This window comes from Neomonachus schauinslandi, chromosome 5 (genome assembly GCF_002201575.2).
Source record: "Neomonachus schauinslandi chromosome 5, ASM220157v2, whole genome shotgun sequence".
NCBI lineage: Eukaryota > Metazoa > Chordata > Mammalia > Carnivora > Phocidae > Neomonachus > Neomonachus schauinslandi.
In genome coordinates, this window is record NC_058407.1 from 158,270,851 (window position 1) to 158,295,534 (window position 24,684).

At 47.1% G+C, this 24,684-nt stretch overlaps 2 protein-coding genes across 3 annotated transcripts in view; one reads left to right on the forward strand and one right to left on the reverse strand.

The window, feature by feature from the left end:
• The window catches only part of GTF3C1 (general transcription factor IIIC subunit 1), a 71,065-nt gene extending 59,311 nt beyond the window's left edge, over positions 1-11,754 (reverse strand). For both annotated transcript variants that reach the window (XM_021700641.2, XM_044915092.1), the window contains exons 1-4: positions 11,534-11,754; positions 8,199-8,408; positions 2,939-3,115; positions 2,171-2,314 (exon numbers count right to left, since the gene is read on the reverse strand). In XM_021700641.2, the coding sequence (XP_021556316.2) occupies positions 2,171-2,314; positions 2,939-3,115; positions 8,199-8,408; positions 11,534-11,754 (752 nt within the window). The remainder of the gene's footprint in view (positions 1-2,170; positions 2,315-2,938; positions 3,116-8,198; positions 8,409-11,533) is intronic.
• Positions 11,755-12,026: 272 nt separating this feature from the next.
• Positions 12,027-24,684, forward strand: part of KATNIP (katanin interacting protein) — a 180,817-nt gene continuing 168,159 nt past the window's right edge. Inside the window, exon 1 of the mRNA XM_044915093.1 lies at positions 12,027-12,040. Coding sequence (XP_044771028.1) covers positions 12,034-12,040 — 7 coding nt within the window. The 5' untranslated portion in view covers positions 12,027-12,033. The remainder of the gene's footprint in view (positions 12,041-24,684) is intronic.

A 24,684-nucleotide genomic window follows, 5' to 3' on the forward strand; every position in this document is an offset into this window, starting at 1 on the left:
AAATGACAACATGCCAGACCAGACGACCTTGGTCCTACGTCTCAGCCATCGTCCGGGCACATTCCGCACTTGGCGGGGTAGAGACCGTGGCTCTGAGTGGTTCAGTCACACGGCCAAGGGCACCTAAGCAGTGACAGCGTACAGACTAGACTCTTCGGCTGCAGCTGTCGTGATCCTTGAAAACGCCTTACATTTTTGTAATACCATAAAGTTTAGGAAGCACCTTCTATATTTCTGTACGATTCACTTGGTGAAGGAATGGATTATTTCATAAAGACATGAACGGGCTTTTCTAAAACTCAGACTCAAGAGGTGAACCTAGGTCTTCGTCCACATCCAGGGCTCTCTTTGCCGTCCTGATGTCTCTGATCCTCAAGTATGGCTTCTACTTTGACTTCCCTGGCACGAGCGACCCCACCTTCTACCCCATTTTCATTGTGTAGGATCATGACTGCTTCCAAGCTAATGGCCACCCAGGAAGCTATGGAAGAGAGTGAAGGCTCCTGGACTGTGGGTGCCTGGGGAAGGTGACCTTGGCTTTAAGTGCCTGCAGGCCTGGGGGCAGGGAGGGCATAGGCATGGGATTCAGAGTTGATGCCCACATCTCCACTTTGACTGCCTCTCAACGCATGAATAAAGGCAGGTGCAGATGTTTACTGTACATGGACTAGTACTGGGCACTGTGTCGTGGCCATGCTCCAGAAGAGGAAACCATGCTTCAGAGAGCTCATGTGACTTTGCCCAAGTCAAGTACAAATGACTTAGTCCATTGTTCTCTCTGCCACCCATGGCTGCCACCTATATTCTCTGTAGACACAGGCCACACACCAGGGTTAGGGTTAGGGTTAGGTCTGCTGATACTGGTATTTAGCCAATGGACAGTAAGATAAATAAATAAAATGCAAATTCTCGAAGCACGATTCTCTCTAATGTAGGAATTCTAAAACACAGGTTTGAAGACAAATTTGGAATTTTGACAGGAATACAGTGATATCGGGGCGCCTGGGTGGCTCAGACGGTTAAGCGTCTGCCTTCGGCTCAGGTCATGATCCCGGGGTCCTGGGATTGAGTCCTGCATCGGGCTCCCTGCTCCTTGGGAGCCTGCTTCTCCCTCTGCCTCTCTCTCTGTCCCTCATGAATAAATAAATAAATAAAATCTTTAAAAAAAAAAAAAAAAAGGAATACAGTGATATCATTACTCCTGGAAATCCAGTCAATAGTCTGTCTAGACATGTATATTAAGGACTTTCTTTGGGTCCAGGCCAGTGCTATGTAGCGGGCACTGTAAACTGTAAAACTTACACTGACTCCTGAGTGTTCACCCAGACGTCTGTCACTTGTCTAGGGGAGACTCAGAGTTGTTCTCCGTGGCCCAGAGAAGGGGGAATGCCTACTGCCCCTCAAGTCTCCCGTGACACTGCCTACCCTCCACTACAGGGCACTGGTGGCCACGCACTCGGGGGCACAGCTTACTCACCCAAGGGCCACGTATTCTAGGTCCTTCACGAGCTCGACCCTTTCCCACCCTGCTCACTGCACCTCCCCCATCAAGGAGAGCACGAGGTGCTGGAGTGCAGGCTGAGGCCTCTCTAAAGGGTGGTGGACCACTTCTTTCCCCCATTCCTATGCCAGGCAGTCACCCCAACAGGGAGTAGCAGAGAGTCAGAGACTCACTCCCAGGGACTCTCTGATAATGTGCACATCTCACCACCTTGCTATACCATCCGGACTAGGACACAAAGCTAAACAGCAACATCACGCATAGGACTCACTTAGCAGAAACCTCCCCATCTCACCATCCAGGCTGATTTTAAGAATTGCATGTCGGAAAAACGTGCCAATTTTAAATTGGAAACCATTCAATCTCCATTCTGCCACTGTAACAAATCTAATTTGACTTATTCTTTTTACACTCCCCCAAAATTTCACCAACACGTTAACAGTTCCTATTGCCGGGTTGTGGGGTTATAGGATTTTTTTCTCCTTTTCTGTATAATCTCCAAATTTTCTAAATCAGCATGACTTATTTTCATAATCAGAAAGAGACCTAAGTATCTTTCTTAAAAAGCTGTAGTCATTATGTGATTTTGCCTCTCCAATTTACACAGGTCTAATCCACACGGCTGAAATATCCCCGGAACAAAGTGTTTTGGTGTCTGCACGCTGTTACCTGTCCACATGAAACCGATTCAGGAGGAGGAGAATTGAGTGCTGCTGGGCTCCCGTGGGTAATCGGATCACATGTGACTGCATCGTAATGAGCCCGTTTTTGTTCAGAATTTTCCGGTGATAGTGGAGCTTCCCAGCATCAACCCTGGAGGAGAGGAAGTGTGTGGCTGTGTCATTTTGCTTTGCCGGTGGCTTTCACCCAACAGTAGAGGGCCTCTCACTTGAATGTTAAGTGCTCAAGACACACACTTCCTACCCAGCCTCTCCAAGGGAACAGTCGCCGTGAGACAATGGCCTTGAAAGGAACAGGCCTGCCTCAGCCTGAGCGCCCCCCCACCCAGGCCCCCAGCAGAGGTGGATGGGAGATGCGGGTAGAGGCCTGGGGAAATGGAGCGGGACGGGATGGCTGGGGTGGGTGATGATTGATGAGGGTTAGTGAAGACGCCGTCAAATATGGGTCTCCAGTCCTGCAGTGGCCAATGAGTAAGGTTACTCTACATCCCAGTTTGCCTGATGGTCCCAATTTATGCCCACTGCCCCGGCCTCCCACTGGAGGGAGGTCTGGTTTAGACACTAAATTATACGGCTGCCCCAGGGTCTCTTCAGAAACAAAGCACTGAAGCCCAATCATCATGGATTGCAGACTGCCCCAGCTGCAAAGGGGTGGAGAGGAATGGGGAAGGGAAGTCACCAAGACCTATGCTGGGGGGCAGGGCACAATCACTGGGGAGTCCTAGCATTTCAGGAGAGAAGCAAATCATCCCCTCACTTGAAAGCAGTGGTATGGAGGTCTCGCTGGAGCTCCCCTTGCCACCGGGACCGGCCTAATCGCTCCAAAATGCAGTAGGAGAAGTCGGGGAGCTTCAGGTCGGGGTCCCCCTCCAAGCCTATCAAGGCCCTGTAACGCATGTCCTGGGAGGCAACGATGATCAGTCTCTTTCCCCACCTGCAAATCAGAAACAACCGCATGGAAGAAATAACTTTAAGTGATTTTAAGAAAAATCAGAATGTGAAGAAAAACAGAACCTTAGAGGATTGTCATTTTGTGCCGCTTCTTAGGGGTTTACAATGCCCCTGGCAAGAAGGTTTCCGTCCCCAAACGGCACAGTGTTTGGGGTGAACAGAGCCAACCTTGTCATCTTGTGTGAAGCCCTCCACGGTCTTGCCAGGACACTCAGACCATAGCCCCAGCTCCTCACCAGGGCCTGGAATGTTCTATGCACCCTCCACAGCTCTGCCTCTTACCCTCCATCGTCCTGCTGCTCCCAAAACAAGCTGCTTCCTCTGCCTGGGTGCTCCTCCCCCCGTCTGTAGGAGACTGATTCCTTCTCATCATTCTGGCCACTGCTTAGACATCATCTCCACAGGCCTTCCTCAAAGTCTAGCCAGAGTCTATTCCCTACCTCCGTGTCATATTCTTCACAGTACCCAGCACACTTAAAAATGGCTATTATATATATACATATATATATACATATGTTTTTTTTTTTTTTGCAGACATTCTTGTCTGTCTCCTCCCTTCAAATTTAAGTGCGTAAGAGTAGGCACGTTGTTGACTTGTTCACTAGGACACCTTCAGTGCCTAGAATGATTGTGGTGTGGAGTATGGGCTCAGTAAATATTTGTTAAGTGAGTGAACGAACCTACGGAACTAGACATAAATTTCAGAGTCAAAAATACAGGCGTGGCTGAGCTATTGTGGGTTTGATTCCAGACCACTGCAATAAAGCAAATACGGTAATAAAGTGAGTATCGTGATAAAGCTAGTCAAATGAATTTTTTGGTTTCCAGTGCATATAAAAGTATGTTTACACTACATTGTAGTCTATTTAGTGTGTAATGACATTATGTCTAAAAAAAAAAACAATGTGCATACCTTAGTTAAAAAATATTTATTGCTAAAAAATGCTAACCATCATCTGAGCTTTCAGGAAAGTGTAATCATGGATCCCAGATCACCATAACAAATATAGTAATGAAAAAGTTCAAAATGTTGTAAAATGGCCAAAATGTGATACAGAAACATGAGTAAGCAAATGCTGTTGGAAAAAATGGTGCCAGCTGATTTGCTTCATGCAGGGTTGACACAATCTTTCAATTTATAAAAAACACAGCGTCTGTGAGCACAGTAAGATACGAGGTATGCCTGTCCCCAACTATATAATCAGTGGCTTTGTAGTCTGCTGAAGACCATCAGTTCCTACCTACTGACCTGGGGTGTGAAAATAGATAGAAAGAATATGTCCTGCCTAGCAAGGTATTTCAGACTGAGTGACGTGATGGAAGACAGCCTTGTGGTCAGGTGTTTAAACAACAGAGCAATGAAATAGAGTAGATGCTGGCCCAAGACGAGAGAGGTTGGTAGCTCATGAGCTCTTATGCATGGACCCTGGGTGACTCATCTGGGAAAGGGAGTGCTTCCAAGTGGGTGTTATCTCGATGCCAAGGAGTGAGTGAGTGGTGGGTTCTCTGCCAGCACACCCTCATGGGATCTCGGCTGCCAGGCTTGAACCCTGAGAGTGTGTGAATGGAGTGGGCCAATCTGCCCAAGGTGTCAGCTTAGATTAGCAGATAAGGCACTGTGATGGAGTCTCAGTCATAAGTGGTGGAGACTGGGCAGAGAAAATGAATTTCTTCCATCATATCCCTTGGTCTGATCATTCCCCCTCCTCCTACCCCACACCAGCAGACTTCACTTCTACCACCAACTGGGCCAAAAGAGCAAAGAAGAGGTTGTCTTCCTTTTAACTCACTGCAGGTTCCTTGGCATTGTTTGTGACCTACAATGAGTCTTCTGCAGTCATGGAGGTCTGCAGAATCCATCCTCAGGAAGAAATGTTAGGCTGTGAATACACATGAGAGAGAGACAGTCCACTTCCTGTGTCTGCATGTCACAGACTTAGGATCTATGTTCTCTCATCTCAAAACAGGCTGACAAGTTAAATTGGAAGAGGTCAGCCGGGAAAAGCAAGTTTGAAAACAGGGGAACAGGTCTGCTGTTTTCCAAATGCACTCAGATTTGTTTACTACACGGTATATTATAATCCCAACATTTCCAGTTAGCTGACTCAGTGACTCCTGCTAGGCTGAAACTGCTGAGTGTGGTCATCAGACGGGATGTCAAATACTGATTAAGCACAATGCAAAGTACCAGAGATACCAAGATAAATAAAAGTGTGATCTCCCGGCAAGGAGCTCACAGTCCACTGAAGGAGAAAGTCGAGAGAGTGAGCAATTACGCTATGGCCCAAGAGCTGGTAGACAGCAACTCTGGTGGTCGAGCCTATGAAATGCCATTATGTGCACAGCCTCCATTCCAACCTGTGTGTATGAACAGAACGTGTGCATCGTAACCAGGGAACACTCTCATAGGAGGGGATTCTAGAGTTAGCAGTCAGTGGGGTGGGTGAAGAACAAGGAAGCAGAACCTGCAAGTTTCCAAAGGCATGAAGGAGCACGCATGTCCTGGGAGGCAAGTGGTGTGGCCTGGAAAGTCTGGGGTGGGCTCGCAAGCAAGAAAGCAGAAAGAAGGAGAGCTCAAGAGGTCGGTGGGAGTCCACATCCTGAAGGGCCCTGCAATGCCATCATGGGGAGTTTATATGTCATGATGCAGGTCAGGGGCTGTAACTCCAACACCCAACAGGATCATCAATCAGTCAACATGCATTTTTAGGAGTTGATGTTGTGCCAGGTATATTCTAGATCCTAGAGATACAGCCATGAACAAGACAGAGTTTCTGCCCTCAAGAGTTTACGGTTTGGTGAGGAAGGGGTGACGTGAATAAACACTTCAGACCACTTTTGGTACGGGGGCACCTGGGTGGCTCAGTCAGTTAAGCATCTGACTCTTGATTTTGGGTCAGGTGATAATACCAGGGTCATGAGCTCAAGTTCCGCGTGGGGCTCCGCACGGGGCATAGAGCCTGCTCAAGATTCATTCCCTCTCCCTTTGCCCCTCCCCACCTCGTGCACACATACTCGTGCTCTCTTGTTCTCTCTCTCTCAATAGATAAATAAATGACCATTTTTGGTACGATAATGAGTAACATAATGGTGCCTGGGCAACAGGGACACTTTTTTTTTGAGGAGCCAAGTTGAAGACTGAATGAAGAGGAGGGGTGGAGATGTGAAGATTTGAGGCAGAACATTCTAAGCAGAAAGAATAGCACATGCTATAGCCCTGAGACAGAAATGAGCCCTGCATATTTGGGCCACAGCATAGAGAAGACTCAGGCAAGTTGAGGGACTACAGTCGGAGAGCTGGGGGTGCAGAGGGTAGGTGCTACAGAGCCTGATGGGTTCAGGTCAGCAGGCAGGCAGCTGCAGGGCATGGAGCACTAGGTGGGACACGGCTCATGGCTCTGGCCTATGTCACCAAGTAAAAATCAGTCCAGTGCAGCTAGATCCTGTGATTTTTTTCAGAGGAGCTAGATATCCAGATTTTAAATATGAGCAATGAAATAAAATTAAAAACAAAACACCGTGCTGGCTAAACAAAGCATGTGTATGGGACATATGTGCCCAGTCGGAAACATCTCTCCCGAGTGACCAAGGCACTATTCATCACAATTCCATCTTAGAGAAAAATGTGCCATGTGGTATGGAAAGTTCCAAAGAGGAGAGACAGGGGCATCTGTCTGAGCGTCTGACTCTTGATTTCGGCTCAGGTCATGATCTCAGGGTCATGGGATCAAGCTCCGTGTCAGGATCTGTCATTAGTGGGGAGGCTGCTTGGGATTCTCTCTCTCTAAAATAAATAAATGAATTATAAAAAAAAAGAGAGCGAGAGAGGGGGAGAGAGACAGCAAGAAGGGAGGCAGGAGACTCTTGCACTATTCTGAGGCCAAAGGGGGTTTGAGATAAAGCTAGAAGGTCAAGTCCACAGGACTTGGTGGCCAGTTGCATGCAGAAGCACGGAGAAAAGGGGCCCAGGAGTCCCAAGTTTGCAGCTTGTACAGCAGGCACATGGGAACACCCAGAGCAGAGGAAATCACAAAAGAGGCAAGGAAGGGAAGAGGAGGCAGGTTTGGGGGGAAGGAGTGTGACACTCTGACCTCTGGGCACACTGAGCAAGAGGTTACTGAACTCCGTCTGTGGCACTTGGGGGCCGCCTGGGGAAGAGACAGAGCCCTTGGGAGCAGCCCAACGTTTAAGGGGTGGACGGAAGTCAGGGAGCCCATGAGGAAGCTGGTGAGGCTCGGCCAGAAAAACAAAGCGGGAAGCCATGGGGCAAGAGCTTTAAAACTCCCTTACGGGGCAGAGGGGTCAAGGAGCTTAAGGGCCAAACAGCGTCCACAGGCTTATTACTGGGAATCTCAGAGGATAAGATTTCAGTGAAGTAATAATGGCAGACATCAGCGGGCAGAGGAGTGAAGGGGAGAAAGAGCGAGGGTGGCTATTTCTTCCAGGAAGCACAGCCCCAAGTGGCACAGAGTGACCTGGGGTCACGAGGGATCTGAGGTCAAGAGGTGGTCCTGTTGTAAGATGGCCGAGTCATTAGGGCTGAGGAGAGAGCACCGGCAGGAAAGCGCGGGAGGTGCAGGGAGCTGGGCCGGAGAAATGCGGAGGGGAGGAGGCCTGGGCCGGGGCCGGGGCTTCTCGCTGCCTCTGAGCTGATGGAAAGGGGAAATAGATGTGGCAAAGCTGCAAGCGGAAGGAGATGGAAGTCAGCAGCTTTTCCCTGTTCCGTGAAGTGGGAAGGGAGAGAGGTGGGAGTGGGGACAGGCTGGAGAAGGTGAGAGCTCGGATTAGCCACTCCGGGCAACTGGACCCCCCCAGCCTGGGCAAGAGAAGGAAAGGCACTGATCCAAATGAGAGCCGGCTGCTCTGCCCAACTGTGCCAGGACTGCGGACCCAAGGGAAAGAGGAAGGGAGGCCCCTGAGCAAAATCAGCGCCACCGAAAGTGGACTGCAGAAGGTGGAGGCTTGGCACGGGGCTGACACACAGACCAGTGTCCAGGCTCTGACTGGTCCCCCCTGGCTCAAGGCAGCAGAAGGCCTGTGAGGCTCTCTGGGTGCGGATCGGTTACCTGCCAAAGGCTTCTACCATCATACAACGGGGCTGTAGAGACTTGGTCCTGATGTCACTGGTTATGTTTTTCCTCTCCTTGAAGTACCGGCATGAGCCCTGGATGCCGTCCTTATTCTCTAAGATCATGTGAATGGGGTAGACATCCTCCAAAGCGACTGGATCCCTCCGGGACTCCAAAATTCCGGTTTCCAAGTCAATCTCTTCATACCTAAAAGGGAGAAAGCAACAAATACCAAACTACAACTCAGCTTTTCAAATAATACATACTTAGCGCATTCTTCCTTCCTTTTTTTTTTTTTTAATTAAAGATTTTATTTATTTTTAGAGAGTGAGCGCTCCAGGAGGGAGAGAAAGAGGTAAAGAATCTCAGGCAGACTTCATGCTGGGAGCCCAACACAGGGCTGGATCTCACGACCCTGAGATCATGACCTGGGCTGAAACCAGAAACCAAGAGCCGGATGCTTAACTGACAGAGCCACCCAGGCGCCCCTGGCGCATTCTTCTGACAACCTCCCACTGAGATCAGAGAGGAGTGAGCTCACTCGGTCCTCCAGCCTTGCAAATGCAGATTAGAGCAGCATTCCTGCCTTTCTACCCCAGAGAACACAGACCTTTCCAGGGTCCCCAAAATCCACCCCAGAAGCTGAATGCTAGAACCAGAACCATCTTACTGGCCCAAGTCACGGCCTTTCAGTTTCCCTCCAAATCCGGTGCCTGCACGTTAACAATTTTCACCTCGGAATCCTCAGTCCTGTCTTTTCCTCCAAACACCTTGAATTCAAGGAGATCCAAATCAAAGTTATGACTGCCTCTCCCCGCCTCCAATGAAGTCCCTCCTTTCCACTTTCTCCCAGTTACGGCCGTTATCGTTATCAATGCCACGGGGACATCTTTGACTTGCGTTTCTTCCCTTATCGAGTTAGCCAAGTTTGTAAGGCTTTCCTTACAAACCCTGCTCACAGCTAGTCTAGTTGAGGCTAAAACCCACTTATATTTATCAGCTCTTTCCTTCCTCGCCTTCTCTGTGACCTCTGCCCTGCTTTACTCTCCATTCCCAAATCACATCTTAGGCCATCTGCCAGGAGGCAGCTGTGGACTGCTGTCCTCCCTCTCCAGTCACACCTTCCTAGGCTTCTTTGACCTTCCTAGTTGACCACCCAGCCTTTCCACATAGGTGCACCGGAGGGCCATGTCTTAGGCCTCCCATCACACCACATTCTCTTCCAGGGATGATCCTGGCCCACAGCTCTAATATCCAGCCATACGGATGACTCCCCATGTCCAGCCCCATCCCTCCCTCTGGCCTGCTTTCGCCCATGAAGCCACATGTTTACTAAACAGAATCTCCACTTGGATCACCCAAATGAACCTTGAACTCAATGTGTCTCAAAGTATATTCAGCACCTTGCCCACCTCCCCCGAGACTCAACCACCATGCTGCTCTTCTGTGTTCCCTACTAACAGCGAAGGACATCAATATTCACTCAGGAACCCAAATATCAGGAACCAGAAGCCATTATCCCTGATTCCCCCCTCTCCTTATACCCCACATCCAGTCACCAAATCCTCTTGATTCTTCTGCTTCATATGTCTTGATTCCATTTGCTTCTCTTATTTATTCTCCCCTGCACCACAGTAAGCAAAACTGATGTGGAGAACAAAGGCAAGAAGGAAATTTCTTTATAACCTGCAGCCCATTGTCACTTAAGGCAGGCAGAGTATATAGCTCCTCCAGAAAGCTCCCAACTGTCTTAAAGTTAATGCTTCTCTAGAGGGAAAAACCACCTTAGCTTGCAAACAGCTAGGCCTCCAGGGTCCTGGTGAGTCTTCTTTAGCATAGGAGTCCTTTTGGAAACCTCCCTTTGTCTTTACTTCCCCCACCTTCAAAGTGTATAAATCAGTCCCTCCTCACAACCCCAGTGCAGCTCTTTCTGCCTGTCGGCCCTGTCCCCCGGGCTTTAACCAAAGCCTTCTAGCACCAAAGACTCCTGCAGAATTCTTTCTCCCCCACTGGCTCCGAATCCCAACCTACAAACCACATCAAAACCATGATTGGTTGTTTGTGATTGGATTACTAAAATCTCTCAACTTCACAGTTTGCCCTCAGTCTGACCCTCCTTTGGGTGCGGTGGGGGGAGGGGGGAACTTCCAACTGTTCTTTTGGTAAAGGATAAACTCTTGAAGTGGATTAAAAGACCACTGATGACCTCTTCAGTCTAATCTCGTTAAGGACAGAGAAGATTCTGTACCCCAAACTTAAAGGATTCAAATTCTGGGTCCTGCTCTTGCTAGTTGATAACCTTGAACAAGTCGCTTATCCTTTCTGTGCCCGAATTTCCTCTTCGGGAAAATGGGGGTCATAATACCCACCTCCTAAGGTTATTGTAAAAATTAACTTGCTATATGTCAGGATCTTAGCAAGTCCCAGCTCACAATACACATATGTAAGTGCCAACTATTATTCCCCATTCCCCAATCCTACACTTCAACCAAACTTAACTTATTTCTCTTCCTTGAGGCTTTCACATTTGCTATTCTCTCTCCAGAATACTCTGCCAACTGGTCACCTAAATCCAATCTTTAAGTCTTGTTTTAGACAATATTACCTCTGGGAACTTCTCTCAATTCGGCATAACAGCACAGACTATAGGGACAGACTGCCTGGGTTCAAATCAACACTCGGTCACTTATAATCTCTGTAACGTTGGACAGGTTACTTAATCTACGACTCAAGCTTCTTCTTCTGCAAAATGGGGAAAATAACAGCACCTATTGCTGAGGATCAAGTGAGTTCAATCTCCTGAAACTGCCAGAACAGGAGCTTATAATACAGTACCAAGCCAAAAATAAGCACTCAATAAATGCTAGCCGCTGTTGTTATTATTACTACCGCTAAACTTGCTGTTCTGCAGATCTCTAGTTGCCTTAGGCTCTCTAGCCCAGCACTGAATGAATGCCCCACAAAGGGCGGCTAAATTCAACGGTCTCCAGTCTTGATCTAAACTGACTTCCTATCCACCACGAAAGAGGAGTACTCTGAAGCTTGAAGAATACCGCCCCCCCCGCCAGTCCTGCTCGCCACCACCCAAGCACCTACACGGACCGAATGGGACATCATTAGACGACCCCAAACTCCATCAGACGTCCGAGCTCTGCCAGGCCCGAGGGACCCCCAGCCACCCTTACACCGCGCCCCCCATCAGACTCGCGGTCCTCCCCCGGCGCCACTCCTTTCCCCCGCCCCCTCCCATCAGAACCTGGGCCCCTCCCAGCGCCATCGGACGCCGGGCTCTGCGCCCGCCCGCCCGCCCGCCTCAGGGCCAGGCCGCTGACCGGTCCTGGAGCTGGAGGTCGGGTCGCTCCCGAGGCTCTTCATAGAAGCTGATGCCCGGGTGAGTGGCAAGGGCCCGCCAGAGGAACTCCTGCGTGTAGGGCTCCAAAGGCAGCGGGAAGGGAGGCACTCGCGTCTCCAGACGGCTCCACAGCGCGGGCAGACACAGGCCATCAAGCCCCTCCAGGGCCACCTCGTCCAACAACGACTCCAGCGCGTCCATTGCTACTTCTGTTTGCAGCTCCCCAGGCGCCTGCGCACCAGGACACTAAGGGCCCTCCAGCGCGCCTGCGCACAACGATTGGCAGCCCTGGGAGGTGGGTTGGACCTAGAGATAGGAGGAGGAGTTCCAGAGCTCCGGCGTGACGTCACGACCTTTGGGGGCGGGATCAGCCCGCGGGACTCCATCGCCATTGGTCCGGAACCCCGCAGTAACCAGGGGAACTGCAAACACTGTAGGGGCCGCTTCCGGTTCGAGCACCCGGAACCGCCGCCTCTAGGGATGGACGGTGAGTGTCCGTGGGCCCCTCCGGGCGGTCGGGCAGTTATTCTCCCATCTCTCCCTCGGCTCCCTCGGACAGAATCCTAGGCAAGAGAGCCCTGGGCCGCCACTGACTGACCCAGGGTGGTCTCTGGTCGGAGGGAAAGGGAGCCCTAGTCGTCCGGGATGGGAAGAAGAGGCTGGGGGGGAGTGGTCAGTGGTTTGGCCACTGTGCAGAGCTGTGTTGATGTAGGAACCCGGTACAGGCCGGGGGCTCAGAAGAGGTTCGGAGTGGAAAGGAGAGGTAGAAGTCTGAAGGGGGATCTTGTGTGTCTTCCTCGGGTGCGGAACTGTGAAATCTGGGAGTTGGTATGGGGGTATGCGTCATCCTGGGGAGTGCGGTCGTCAGCTACTGGGCAAACGGAGTTGATAAAGTGGGTGGACCAAGTCGAGGGCATACTCTTTTTCCTGAGCTTTGATGTTAGTAATTAGTACTGTTCAGTGCCAGGAACTCTGTAAGACTGTCAGGTAACACCTCGTTAGCTTCATAACAGCCCTTTGAGGTCAGTGGTGTTACCCTGTTTTGCAAATGAAGAAACTGAGGCTCAAAGAAGTTAACTTGCCCCAAATCAAACAGCCAGCAAGTGGCAGAGTAAGAAACCCAGACACTCTGTCTCTGGAGCTGAATTATAGAGCTTTGAGATTTGGAACGGATTTCAGAGGCCCTTCATTCCAGACGTTGCAAATGGTGATATCTGCAGAGGCAAATCTGGTGGGCTGGATTGGGCTGTGACTGAAAATCAATTACCTTTTTGAAAGGAAAGCTTCTCACTCGGTTCCAACCAATTATTTTCCTGGGGCACTTCTCTAAATACCATGGCAGCCAATCAGTCTGAGGGCCAGATGGCCAGATGCTGCCTGTGGGCCACTATTTTGGGGTCCCTGATTAGAATCATGGAATTGACCATTCAAAACAATCTAAAAATAGGCTACTCTAATCTCATTTTGAAGGTAGGAAGACTAATGTCTAGACAGACTGTTAGGATCTGTGCTAGAATCCAGATCATTGTTCTCATTTCACCACCATCCCTTACTTCTGGGAATGTGTTCTTTGTACCCACTTAATGCAGTGTGGGGAAAAATTTTTTTTAATTGAACAGTCTCATAAGTACTTAAAAGACGTCTTTGCCCTTTGTACTTCAGAGGTACTATAAAATGTCATTTGCAGTTTGCCTTGTGGAAAGATCAATGTAACATTGCTACAGAACAACAGTTCTCAAATATTTTTGATCTCAGGACACCTTTATGCTCTTACCTCAAAAGAGCTTTATGTATCATAGATCTATGATATTTACCATATCAGGAATTAAAGCTTAGAAAATCTTAAAACATTCATTTATCAGTTACTTAAAAATAACAGTAAATTTGGGGTGCTTGGGTGGCTTACTTGGTTAAGCATCCAGATCTTGGTTTCGTCTCAGGTCATGATCTCATGGGTTGTGAGACTGAGCCCCACGTTGGGCTCCACACTCAGCAGGGAGTCTGCTTAAGATTTTCTTCCTCTGTCCCTTCCCATGCTCACATGTGCTCTCTCTCTCTCAATAAAATAAATCTTAAAAAAATAACAGTAAACCCATTACTTTTGAATATAATTAATAATTTTAATGAAAAATAGCTATGCCCCCCGTCCAAAAAAACTAGTAGGAAGAGTAGCGTTATTTTACATGGTCTTAAATCTCTTCAATGTCTGGCTTGATAGGAAATAGTTAGACTCTCATTTCTGCTTCAGCAACCAAATTGTTGTGTCTTTTGGCTAATGTATATGCAGAAAGTCTGGCCTCACAGATTTTAATGGTAGACATTCTTTTTTGATACTACACCAAAACTTAGCAAGTGGTAGTTTCTTGAAGGGTATGTACTGTGTGTGCCATCTGAAACCAGATTGGTGAACTTTTGTACTCTGTTACATTAAAATCCATTGGTTTATCTTGCCCTTTTTTCAGATATTTTACCCATGTATGATTTTAGTACATTAGGCATTGGTCATTTGGAAAATGTTGGCTTACTGAGTTATGCAGATCTTCCACATGTTGACATTTCAAATTCCGTTATGTAATATCAAGTGAAATGTTATTATACAATATCAAGAAAATCCCATTTGTTAATATCACCACCTATCTCATTTTTTTAGAAAAAAGTTTAAGCTGCTAAACTCAAAGTAGTAGAAACAAGTTTTCATTTGGGCAACAAACACTATCAGTTGTTTCCTTGAAAGGACTGACTCACTTTTTTTACATATTTGAGAAAATGTCTGTGAAACACCCAAGTCTGAATAACTATAGTTTGTTAGTTATGCATTCAAGTAAAAATGGCATTCTGTACGTATGTGGCTAGTTCAGCTGGTAACTCAAACAAGCACACGAGTGTTTTCTTTGGCTCGTAGCAGAAGTGCTTGATGTGCACTTCCCATTTTGTCACACAGAATATTAAAAAGATGTGTACTCCTGAGATGAAATTGAATAAAATTAATTTTTAAAATTTCATAGGGATATTCTTAGGTGAAAGTGATTTTGTTGTTTTGTTTTACTGTGAATACATGGCAGTAAAGAATATAATGATTACTAGGACAGTTTGGTGCTGCTGTCTTGTAGCAACTCAGGCCACAAGCAGTTTTACCTACTGTTGCTTTCCCATCATCAGTGCAAATATCAACACAGTGAAGATGTCTTAGAATTGTGATGAAAATAGTTTTGTCCTTGTGAACCCCTCTTCCTCCCAGGGTGTGGGGAAAACATTTGAGAAACATCGCTATAGACCATTTTCTTTCTTTCTTTCTTTCTTTTTTTTGGGGAGATTTTATTTATTTATTTGAGAGAGAGAGTGAGCAAGAGAGAGAGCACACACACAAGCAGGGGCAGAGGGAGAGAGAGAAGCAGACTCCCCACTGAGCAGGGAGCCCGATGTGGGGCTCCATCCCAGGACCCTGGGATCAGGACCTGAGCCGAAGGCAGATGCCCAACCGACTGAGCCACCCAGGTGCCTCTAGACCATTTTCAAGAAGTCAGCTCTGTCATCATCTCGCTCACTCCTGGAGCATTATCATGGCCCAATCAAGGCACCTGTTAATTTTCAGATTGGTTACAAAAAGGAAAAACTTGTTCTCTTTAAGAAAGCATTTGCCCTGTGGCGCCTGGGTGGCTCAGATGGTTAGGCATCTGCCTTCGGCTCAGGTCATGATCCCAGGGTCCTGGATTGAGCCCCGCTTCAGGCTCCTGGCTCGGCAGGGAGTCTGCTTCTCTCTCTCTCCCTCTGCCTCTCCCCCTGCTCATGCTGTCTCTCCCTGTATCTCGTGTCTCAAATGAATAAATAAAATCTTAAAAAAGAAAGAAAGAAAGAAAGCATTTGCCCTAAGATTAGATTTAGCATTCAAAGGATCCCTTTTCCATTACAGCTTTTAAAACTAAAAACTAAAAATTTACACAACAGTTTTATAGGCATATACCTGTTAAAGTGAAGCATACCATGATAAATTGTAAGTCTAGCCAACTAGATAAGCCAAGCCTGGCCTTATTGAAAAAATATTTACTTTCCAAACTTACAAAGCCTAAGTATCTACCAAGTATCCCCAAACTGGACTGTAATTTGGTTGATTCTGCATGTCCAAATCACCATGGTTTTTCACAACATTTTTCCTGGCCCATTGGTTTTGATTTGGAGCATGTTTTATCTGGCTCTGCAATGTGGCATGATGTAATGTTGATATATTTGGGGGGCTATATACTGGTGGATTCACATCTCAACTGTGTCCTCTGACCTCTCTGAGCCTCAGTTTTCCTGTCAATAAAATTGAGCTGATGATAAGGCTTACTTTGTTTTGACTGGTAATCCACTGGTGAATTCAACGAGACTATGCATGAACGCACTTAACACCAAGTCTGGCATATAAAAAGTGCTTCAACGTGGTAGCTAATGCTGTTATTATCTGCAAATGGGCAGACTTCAGCTGGCAGAAGAAGGAGGAGGGAATCTGATGAAGCTCTCTAGCAAATAATAATCTCTGTAATTAGCTCACTGTTTGTTTAAAAGAAAAGCCAACGTGACATTTTTTATACCTGAATGTGAACTAGCAACGTGTGAGTCTCCTGCTATGAAGTGTTCACCTTTACGTTAAAGTCACATTTCCTCCAGTGCTTTAAAAATATGAGATGGTTCAAGAAAAAAAAATATTTCTACTCAGTTTTCAAGGAACATAATAATTAGACAAAAGTTCAACACATCAATGTAATTAGAAAGGATTTTAAAGCTGTTCATTTGCTTTTGCTCTCCCCAGAGCAAATATTCAACATTTCCCCCGCTTATCCTGTTCATTTGCTTAGTACACTTTCTCAAAGAATTAATAATGCCAAGATGAAATTTAGCCTAGCTTGTCTAAATAATCCCAAACTGCAAAATAGGTGACAGTTGAATTAGTAAGGTTTTGTTGAAAGTACGCCGTCGGCATATCTGGTCTCTTCTGTTCTGGTACGGTGTTCACCTGGGCTCCCAGTGATTTGTCGATTTCTCTTACTACTTAAAATAAACTAAGCCCAAAATGATGTAAAATAAAATAAAGCAAGCATTCAGCCGGCAAAATAAATGTGTGGTCCATGGAGTCTCTATGTCTGTTCTGTCTTCCTTCCTTCTTCACGCCCATCCTTGAATCTGTTTCATTTCTTTTCCTCTTGTATTTCTCAGTATTCATCCCAACCTGTGATTTTTAGCTTACAGAAAGTTGACACACTATGTTTTGCTTATTCTTCCTTGGGACATTCATTTAGTAACTCCACATTTCAGTGCCTTCCGTGTGCTAGAACCCAGAGATATCAAGATGAGTAAGACTGGATCCAGGTGAAGGGTAGATGGGAGTTTATTGTATTCTTCTTTTTTTTTTTTCCCCCTTTTAAAGTAGGCTCGATGCCCAGCATGGAGCCCAACATGGGGCTTGAACTCACGACTCTGAGATCAAGACCTGAGCTGAGATCAAGAGTCGGATGCTTAACCGACTGAGCCACCCAGGCGCCCTTCCTTGCATTACCTTAAAACTTTCTTTAAGTTGATTTTTTTGAACATAGAAGTTAAAAATTTTTTCACCTTAAAAAAAAAAAAATTGTGACGTAGCAAATTTGAAAATGAGTTCTTTATATCAGAGGTTACAAATTGGGGGCCTCTGGATGAATCAGCCCACAATCATGTTGCCTTGGCCCGTAATGTTTTATTTTTTTCAATTTTTGAACGACTTGTCAACATTGAAAAATTGAGGGATTTCTCATAAATATCTGATTGTGGTATTTTCTTAACAAAAATCAATAAAATCTATTAACACTGAATCAGAATTGTGCGCAGCAACAGCTTCCTCATAGCTGGAGATAAATGGAGACCACCCCTTTAGCAGGGAGGTGCACTTTCCAGGATGCCACAACACCTACCTGACTGGCCTCCTCCTCATTGCATGTGTTCCCTGCCTGGGCCCCAGAGGCATCTGAAGTTACCATCCTGCTCTTGTACTCACTTGGACAATTTTGGAAATCCCTATGGGTTACTATTGCGTGGCACAGTGTGCTATATATGTTTGTTCTCTTCGTTTTAATCTGAAAGAAGAAAAAGAAGGGGGACCTATTCTCTGCCCTGAAGAACTTCATAGTCTGGTGAGAAAGCCAGTCATCAACAGCTAACTATATTCCAACAGGGGAGTCCCTAGAAGATAGCATTCGTAAAGGTCTTCCCCTTTCTCAAAGCAATCTGGCTCCCTGCCTGCTTTTGTAAATAAAGATTTATTGGAACACAGCTATGCCCACTTGCATATAAATGCATGCAGTCCATGGCTATTTTCATGCTTCAGTGGCAAAGTTGACTAGTTGTGGCAGAGACCATATGGTCCATAAAGCCAAAACTCTTTACCATCTGGCCCTTCCCTGGAAAAGTTTGCTGACTCCTGCCATAGAGGATCCAGTTGAGTTTTTTTTTTTTTAAGATTTTATTTATTTATTTATTTATTATTTATTTGTTTATTTATTTGACAGAGAGAGAGAGAGCACAAGCAGGGGCAGCAGCAGAGGGAGGGGGAGAAGCAGGCTCCCTGCCAAGCTGGGAGCCTGATGCGGGGCTCGATCCCAGGACCCTGGCAGATGCTTAACCATCTGAGCCACCCAGGCACCCCTCCAGTTTGATTCTTGAGACAGCACCATATGATACTCACTGTCATTGGGCCCATTTATACCCCGCAGCTAGCAGGTAGCAGAGCTAGGACTCAGCCAAATAAAGTATACGCTCTAGACTTTGTATATGTCTAGAGTATGTCATCAAAGACCTGTCTCAAACTTGTCCCCATCGGTGTGTGGCCAGGTTGTTACACTTGGGAAGTGAGTCTGTGGGCAAGGCCTACCCCTTAGGCTGGTTGAAGAACAAACACAGTTTAAAAGGCATGGCCCTTGCCTACCTCCTTGGCTCCCTTGGGATCTGACCCCGTGGCTGCTCTTCTGTTTCCAAGTAGGAGAGGGCTTACAAGGAGCAACGTGGTTAGTTGGGAGGAGGAGCTTGGTGCTGTTTACAGCACACTTTATGTAAGAATAAGGAAGTGTCCATTGTCCTCAGTGGCACCAGACTCACTGCTGTTTGCCCCATGGATTTGAACAGCTTGACCCTTATAACTTTAGCAGTTGCCCCATGGACACAGAACCTTAAATCAGAGAATTTTCCTGGGGAAGCCGTGTGCCTCCCTTCCCCTATCCCTTGGTTGGTGTGCTGGTCTCCAGTCTCATGTTTAGATACCCACCCCGCCTCATGTCCAGAGGTATTATAGTGGGCTGAACTGGGTCCATTGATGTGTTTTCTGTATTTAAAAATAGTGATTTCTCATAAAAACCTGAATTTTTCAGTCTCTCCATGGAAGGGTGCTTTGGCCCTGCTGGGCCTGCATTTCCACAAAGCCCCGGTCCTCCAGCACTGAATGTTGGTCCCCCTTGACCTTGAACATGTGATGACAGTTTGACCTCTTCTGGCCAGTGACACCGGTCATCAAATGCCTTTTTCTTGCATTGAGAATATTAGCCTAAGCCTCTAGGCATCTGAAATTTCAACCACTGCCCAAGCCATCTTGGGAAGTTGGCCATTTCTTGTGCACACCATATTCTTTCCCATCTCCCTGCCTTCCCCTTGCTGTGTTCCCTGCCAGCTGTCACCTGCAAGTCACCTCCACACCATGGATTACAGTGACTGATACCACCTGCAGAATTAACTCCTCCCACATGGTGGATCCCATGGCCCCCTCGTGTACCCTGCTGTATCACAGGTATTGGGCTCCATGCCTTTCCTCTTCCTTGAGGATAGAGACCCACTCTCGTTCTTTTGTATACCCAGCACTTGGCCCAAGGACTGGCACAGGGAGATGTACATGAGTATTTGCTGGGCTGACATTGTAACCAGGAAAGAGATAAACTGATTTGTCCCTTCAGTGAATTGCTGGCTGATCTCCATAAAACAGGCAGGGAAAAAGCCCTTGCAGCCAAGCCTACAGGACAAGCTTCCAGAGATCTGGCTGGTTCCTCTTTCGCTAATGAGAAAAGTATGGTCCCCCCAGACATTGTCCTTTGGAGTAGTTCAGGTGAGTCCTAATAACATGCCTTCACCTAGCTACCTTTACTATACCCCCAGCCCCTGTTGTGATCCTGTTCTCCCTCTACTTTTCAGTTAGTGTTCCTGTCCTCCCATTTTCTTTCCCAGCAAGGTCACCATCACTCCCACCTCCTGCCTCATTTTTGACTCTGATGCTACCTTGACCACCCTTAGCTGATGGATTCTCTGGGGACAGCCCCTGACTTAACATGTCATTGGAGGATATAACATGTCATTGGTGAATGCAGCACCAGGCAGGAAGTTGGACCACCACAGATGCCTGGTCATCAACCCATGCAGGGACCACCACGCTCTTATAAACTCTGAGTGACTTTGCATGCAGTGTGTGTGCACACCCACATGGGTGTGTGTGTGTGTGTGTGTGTATGCACGTGCACATGCATGTGCACGTGTGATCTCTCTCAAGACTCCCAAACTATTTAGGGGTGCTTGGGTGGCTCAGTTGGTTAGGTGTCCAACTCCTGGTTTGGGCTCACGTCATGATCTTAGGGTCCTGAGATCAAGCCCCGCGTTGGCTTGGCGCTCAACACAGAGTCTGCTTGTCCCTCTCCCTCCGCTTCTGCTCCTCCCCCAACTCACTCAAGCACTCTCTCTCTCTCTCAAATAAATAAATAAATAAATAAAATCTTCAAAAAAAAGAATCCCAGGGGCAACCTGAGTGGCTCAGTCTGTTAAGCGTCTGCCTTCAGCTCGGGTCATGATCCCAGGGTCCTGGGATTGAGCCCCACATCGGGCTCTCTGCTCAGCAGGGAGCCTGCTTCTCCCTCTCCCTCTGTATACAGCTCTGCCTACTTGTGCTCTCTCTGTCAAATAAATAAATAAAATCTCTAAAAAAAAAAGGATCCCAAACTATTTAGATACCGTTTTATGAACCTACCTAAAATCAAAGAGAGTTAGTTCCGGAAGAGACTTAATAAATCTAGTCCAGAGAACTTGATAGATTTGTGAACTCTAAGGATCCTATGCAAGAATACAAGTTTAGAAGCCTGCAGGGGGCGCCTGGGTGGCTCAGTCTGCTGGGTGTTTGCCTTTGGCTTGGGTCATGATCCCAGGGTCCTGAGATTGAGCTCCACACTGGGCTCTTTGCTCAATGGGGAATCTGCTTCTCCCTCTCCCTGTCACTCCCACTGCTTGTGCGCTCTCTCTCTCTGTCAAATAAATAGATAAAAGCTTAAAAAAAAAAAAAAAAAGAAGCCTGCTGGGATCAGGCAGGTAATATAAGTGTCCAGGGTCTATTTCATTATGCTGCTTTATGTCAGATTCTTTCAACACCTATATGCACTTTGCATACCTGGGAATATTCCTCAATTTCTTTTGTTATTATTATTATTTTATTTTTTTAATCAGAGAGACAGAGAATGAGCACAAGCAGGGGGAGTGGCAGGCAGAGGGAGAAGCAGGCTCCCCGCTGAGCAAAGAGCCTGATGCGGGACTTGATCCCAGGACCTTAGGATCAAGACCTGAGCTGAAGGCAGCTGGTTAACCGGATGAGCCACCCAGGTGTCCCTATTCCTCAATTTCTTAAAGAATTCAGTTGTCTACTAATTCCTTGAAGTATGTGGCTTCCTCCATCCCTCCATCATCTGTATAATAGAGATAATAGTTGTCCCACCCCCTGGAGTTATTGTGAAAATTAAAAGCATTCATGGATGCAAAGCCCTTAGATCAGGACCTGGCATATAATAAGTACGTATGTGTTCGCTGCAGTTAGGATGATGACAATAATGATTCTCACTTTTGCTGGAGATGTGGACACAAGGACCTTCACTTTCATCTTTACTATAGGGGAAAACCTATCAGACCTGCTGATAAATGGCAACTTGGACTGGACCTCAGTGGCAGGGAGACAGCCAGCCAGCGGGGGCTGGGAACCAGAGGACACCAGGCCATCTGTCGGCCCACTGTCCTCAGCTTCAGACAACTGTTGCCAGGCAGGAATGCAAGCCCTGTGTTGACAGATCTTTCGGTTTTTCAAAATAATCCGGAACTCAGGATTTTAAAATGTGATATCTCCCAAGCTGTAAATGTTGGCTGAAAAAGAATTTTTTTTTTCTTTTTTCTTTTTAAACATTATGGAGACCCAACAAATATCTGTGGGCTGGATTCAGCCAGTGAGTAACTTCCGATCTGGTCTGACCGCTGTCATTTATCAGATGTTGGGGCCGTGGCCTGGGGAGTTAACGTGCCTACAGAGATGGGAGAACAGGCCCAGATCCATTTCTATCCAGTGCCCCGCCCCCTCCAACCTCCTAATGAGCCCTTGTAGTGGGAAGTCCTGTCTCTTGCCTGATTTGAGATGGAGATTTTATTTTAAGCCTGAAAACGGCAACCCTGAAAAACCAGGGCAGAGGATTAGACTTGCTCTCCTGCTCTCCCTGTCTTCGAGTTGGTGCTCACGAGGTGAGCCGTCCTCATCTGGGGAGGAGAGGAAGAAGCAGAGCTTGTAGACACCTACCCAGGGGGCTTCAGTTCTGAGGCCGCATGACCTCGGGGGGGGGGGGGTTCGTTCCTTCATCTCTCAGTGCCTGGACTCTGAAATTATAAAATGGAGATTAATAGTAGGACTTCCTCATAGGGCTGCTATGAGAATCAAATGAATCCATCTATTTAAAGCCTTTAAAATGGTGCCCAGCACTTAATAGGCTCTCAGTAAAAATTAGCTGTCAGAGGAAGGAACGTATCTTTTTCTTTAGGATTCCAGGGGAGCTCATGCATCATTTCCTGTGTTTTCCAGGACTACTTGGCAGCTCATTGTGGGGGGAAGGGAGGAGTGGAATGCAAATACTCAAAAGACACTTTAATTTGGATACATACACACAAGTTCGCATAGATTCACAAGCGCAGTGTTCCCCACTTGTAGTCAATGGGGGCCTGGGTTGGCCTGTGTAGTTGGAATGAGTTTGGGAACTTTATGATGGATACAGAGGTCGACCAAAGTACATTTTAGCCTGGGAAGCATGCTGTCACATAAGCCACTGATTAGATTACAGAAGTGTGGCATTTTCTTATCTTTACTGTTTCAATTGAAAACAAAAATCAATATTTTCCAATTATCTCCAGTGGTGTATTAAACTCACTTTGTCATATTTCATTTCACCATCTGAGAAAAAGCAGGGGGATAGGGTCAGGAAAATACATTGTGAGAGAAGATGAAGTCTTTATAGTAGTTCATACTCATGCCTCCTGTCCTCCCAGCATTGTCCATTCAAAATTTTGGTCATTCATTCATTCATTCATTCATTCACAGATTCCAGGTATGTCTACTGATGTCCATTCCATTCCAGGCACTGTTCCAGGTATGGGAAATTCAGTGATAAAAAAAAGCCAAACAGTGGCCATATTGGGAGGGGATGGGGCAGACAGACCACAACCACACTAACAAGAAAAAGATCAGACAGGGGCTGTGCAGAGGATAAAAAGTAGGGAGGATGGTGGGCTAGTCCTCTCTGAGGAAGGGAAGTCCCTTCTGGCTGAGATCTGATTGATAAGAAGGAGCCAACAGGAGAGGACCATGAGAGCAAAGGACCCGGAGAAGGAAGGAATCGTGAATCCAAGGAGCTGAGGAAAGACTGGCGGGCTGCAGGGGTGGGTGGTGTGGGTGTGAGCATGCGCCAGCAGAGAGAGAACCATGCAGAGGGAAACGCACTGGAGGGTCAAGCAGGCAAGGGATACAGTCTCATTTTTAGTTGGCTACCATGGGAAAAGCCCAGCAATAACGGAGGCAGGAGTCCAACCAGATGGCTCTGCAATGATCATGGGCCTCGCAGAGGGGTGATGGGGAGGAAGGGACAGATTCGGGATATGTTTGGGAACCAGAGTCCAACAGAACTCACTAAGATCCATGAACATATAGTCAGCCATTTGTGGGGGAGTGAACTACTTACTGCTAAGCACCTACTATGTGCAGGGCACCGTTCTAAGCATTTCACATGTACCGTCTTAACGCCGACAATAGACCGAAATGGAATCGCACTATCAGGGGTTCCGAACAGGTACTGAGAAGCTGAGCCAGACAGGCTGACCCACAGCCTACCCTCTCTGCCACTGCACAGCATTGTCCCCAGGCTCTCATGTAATTATGAAGGCCGCCAAAGAATGCATGGCTAAGCATTTTTAGAAGTGCACAAGCAAATGCGTGTAACAGTGTGCAGGTTATAAACAACCATTTCTGGCTGGCAGCTGCTGTTGGGTTTGGAAAGGAAAAGAGGAGCTTAGCATGACTTGTTTATCTCAGGTAATTTGGCAGTCAAGTGGGCCCCGGGAATTTGAGTTACACAGAAAATGCAAAGGAAGACTGACAGGGTTATTGTTTCGGGCTTTCAGAAGAGAGAGTGTGACTTAAAGTCCCCAGAACCAGCCTGGAGGTGCACATGGGGAATTGGAAGGAATCGGAAAGTGTGTCGCAGAGCCCCTGTTTACCTGTCTTCCAAACAGTCACGCTTTTTGTCTAACAGATTTCTGTTATTACGATGAGATTTCCTTAAAGAGCTCTCCCCGCTCCCCTGCAAAAATGGTCCATGGCATCGAGGTAAATAATGGGAGATTCTCCAGCCTTCTGCCTCATTACCTATTAGGTTAGAATCTAGAAGTCTGCTTTGTTGGATCTGTATAGAGCTTTAAAAAAATTTTTTTAGTTACTTGTCATTATTTAAAACTTAGAAACTTTCTCCTAATACTGGACTTCTCTGGAAAAATCCGATCTGATGAGACTGGGCCCACATTCCTGTACGGAAACTGGCAGCTGGAGCCTTATAGCGATTCCCCGGGGCCACCTGGGTGGCTCAGTTGGTTAAGCGTCCATCTTGGTTTTGGCTGGGGTCATGTTCTCGGGGTCGTGAGATCAAGCCCCACTTCTGGCTCTGTGCTGGGTGTGGAGCCTGCTTAAGATTCTCTCTCTCTCTCCCTCTGCCTCTGCCCCCCAGCTCTGGCGCACTCTCTCTCTCTCTCAAAAAACAGAACGATAACAAAACCAAATAGCGATTCCCCTTGGGCTGGGCAGGT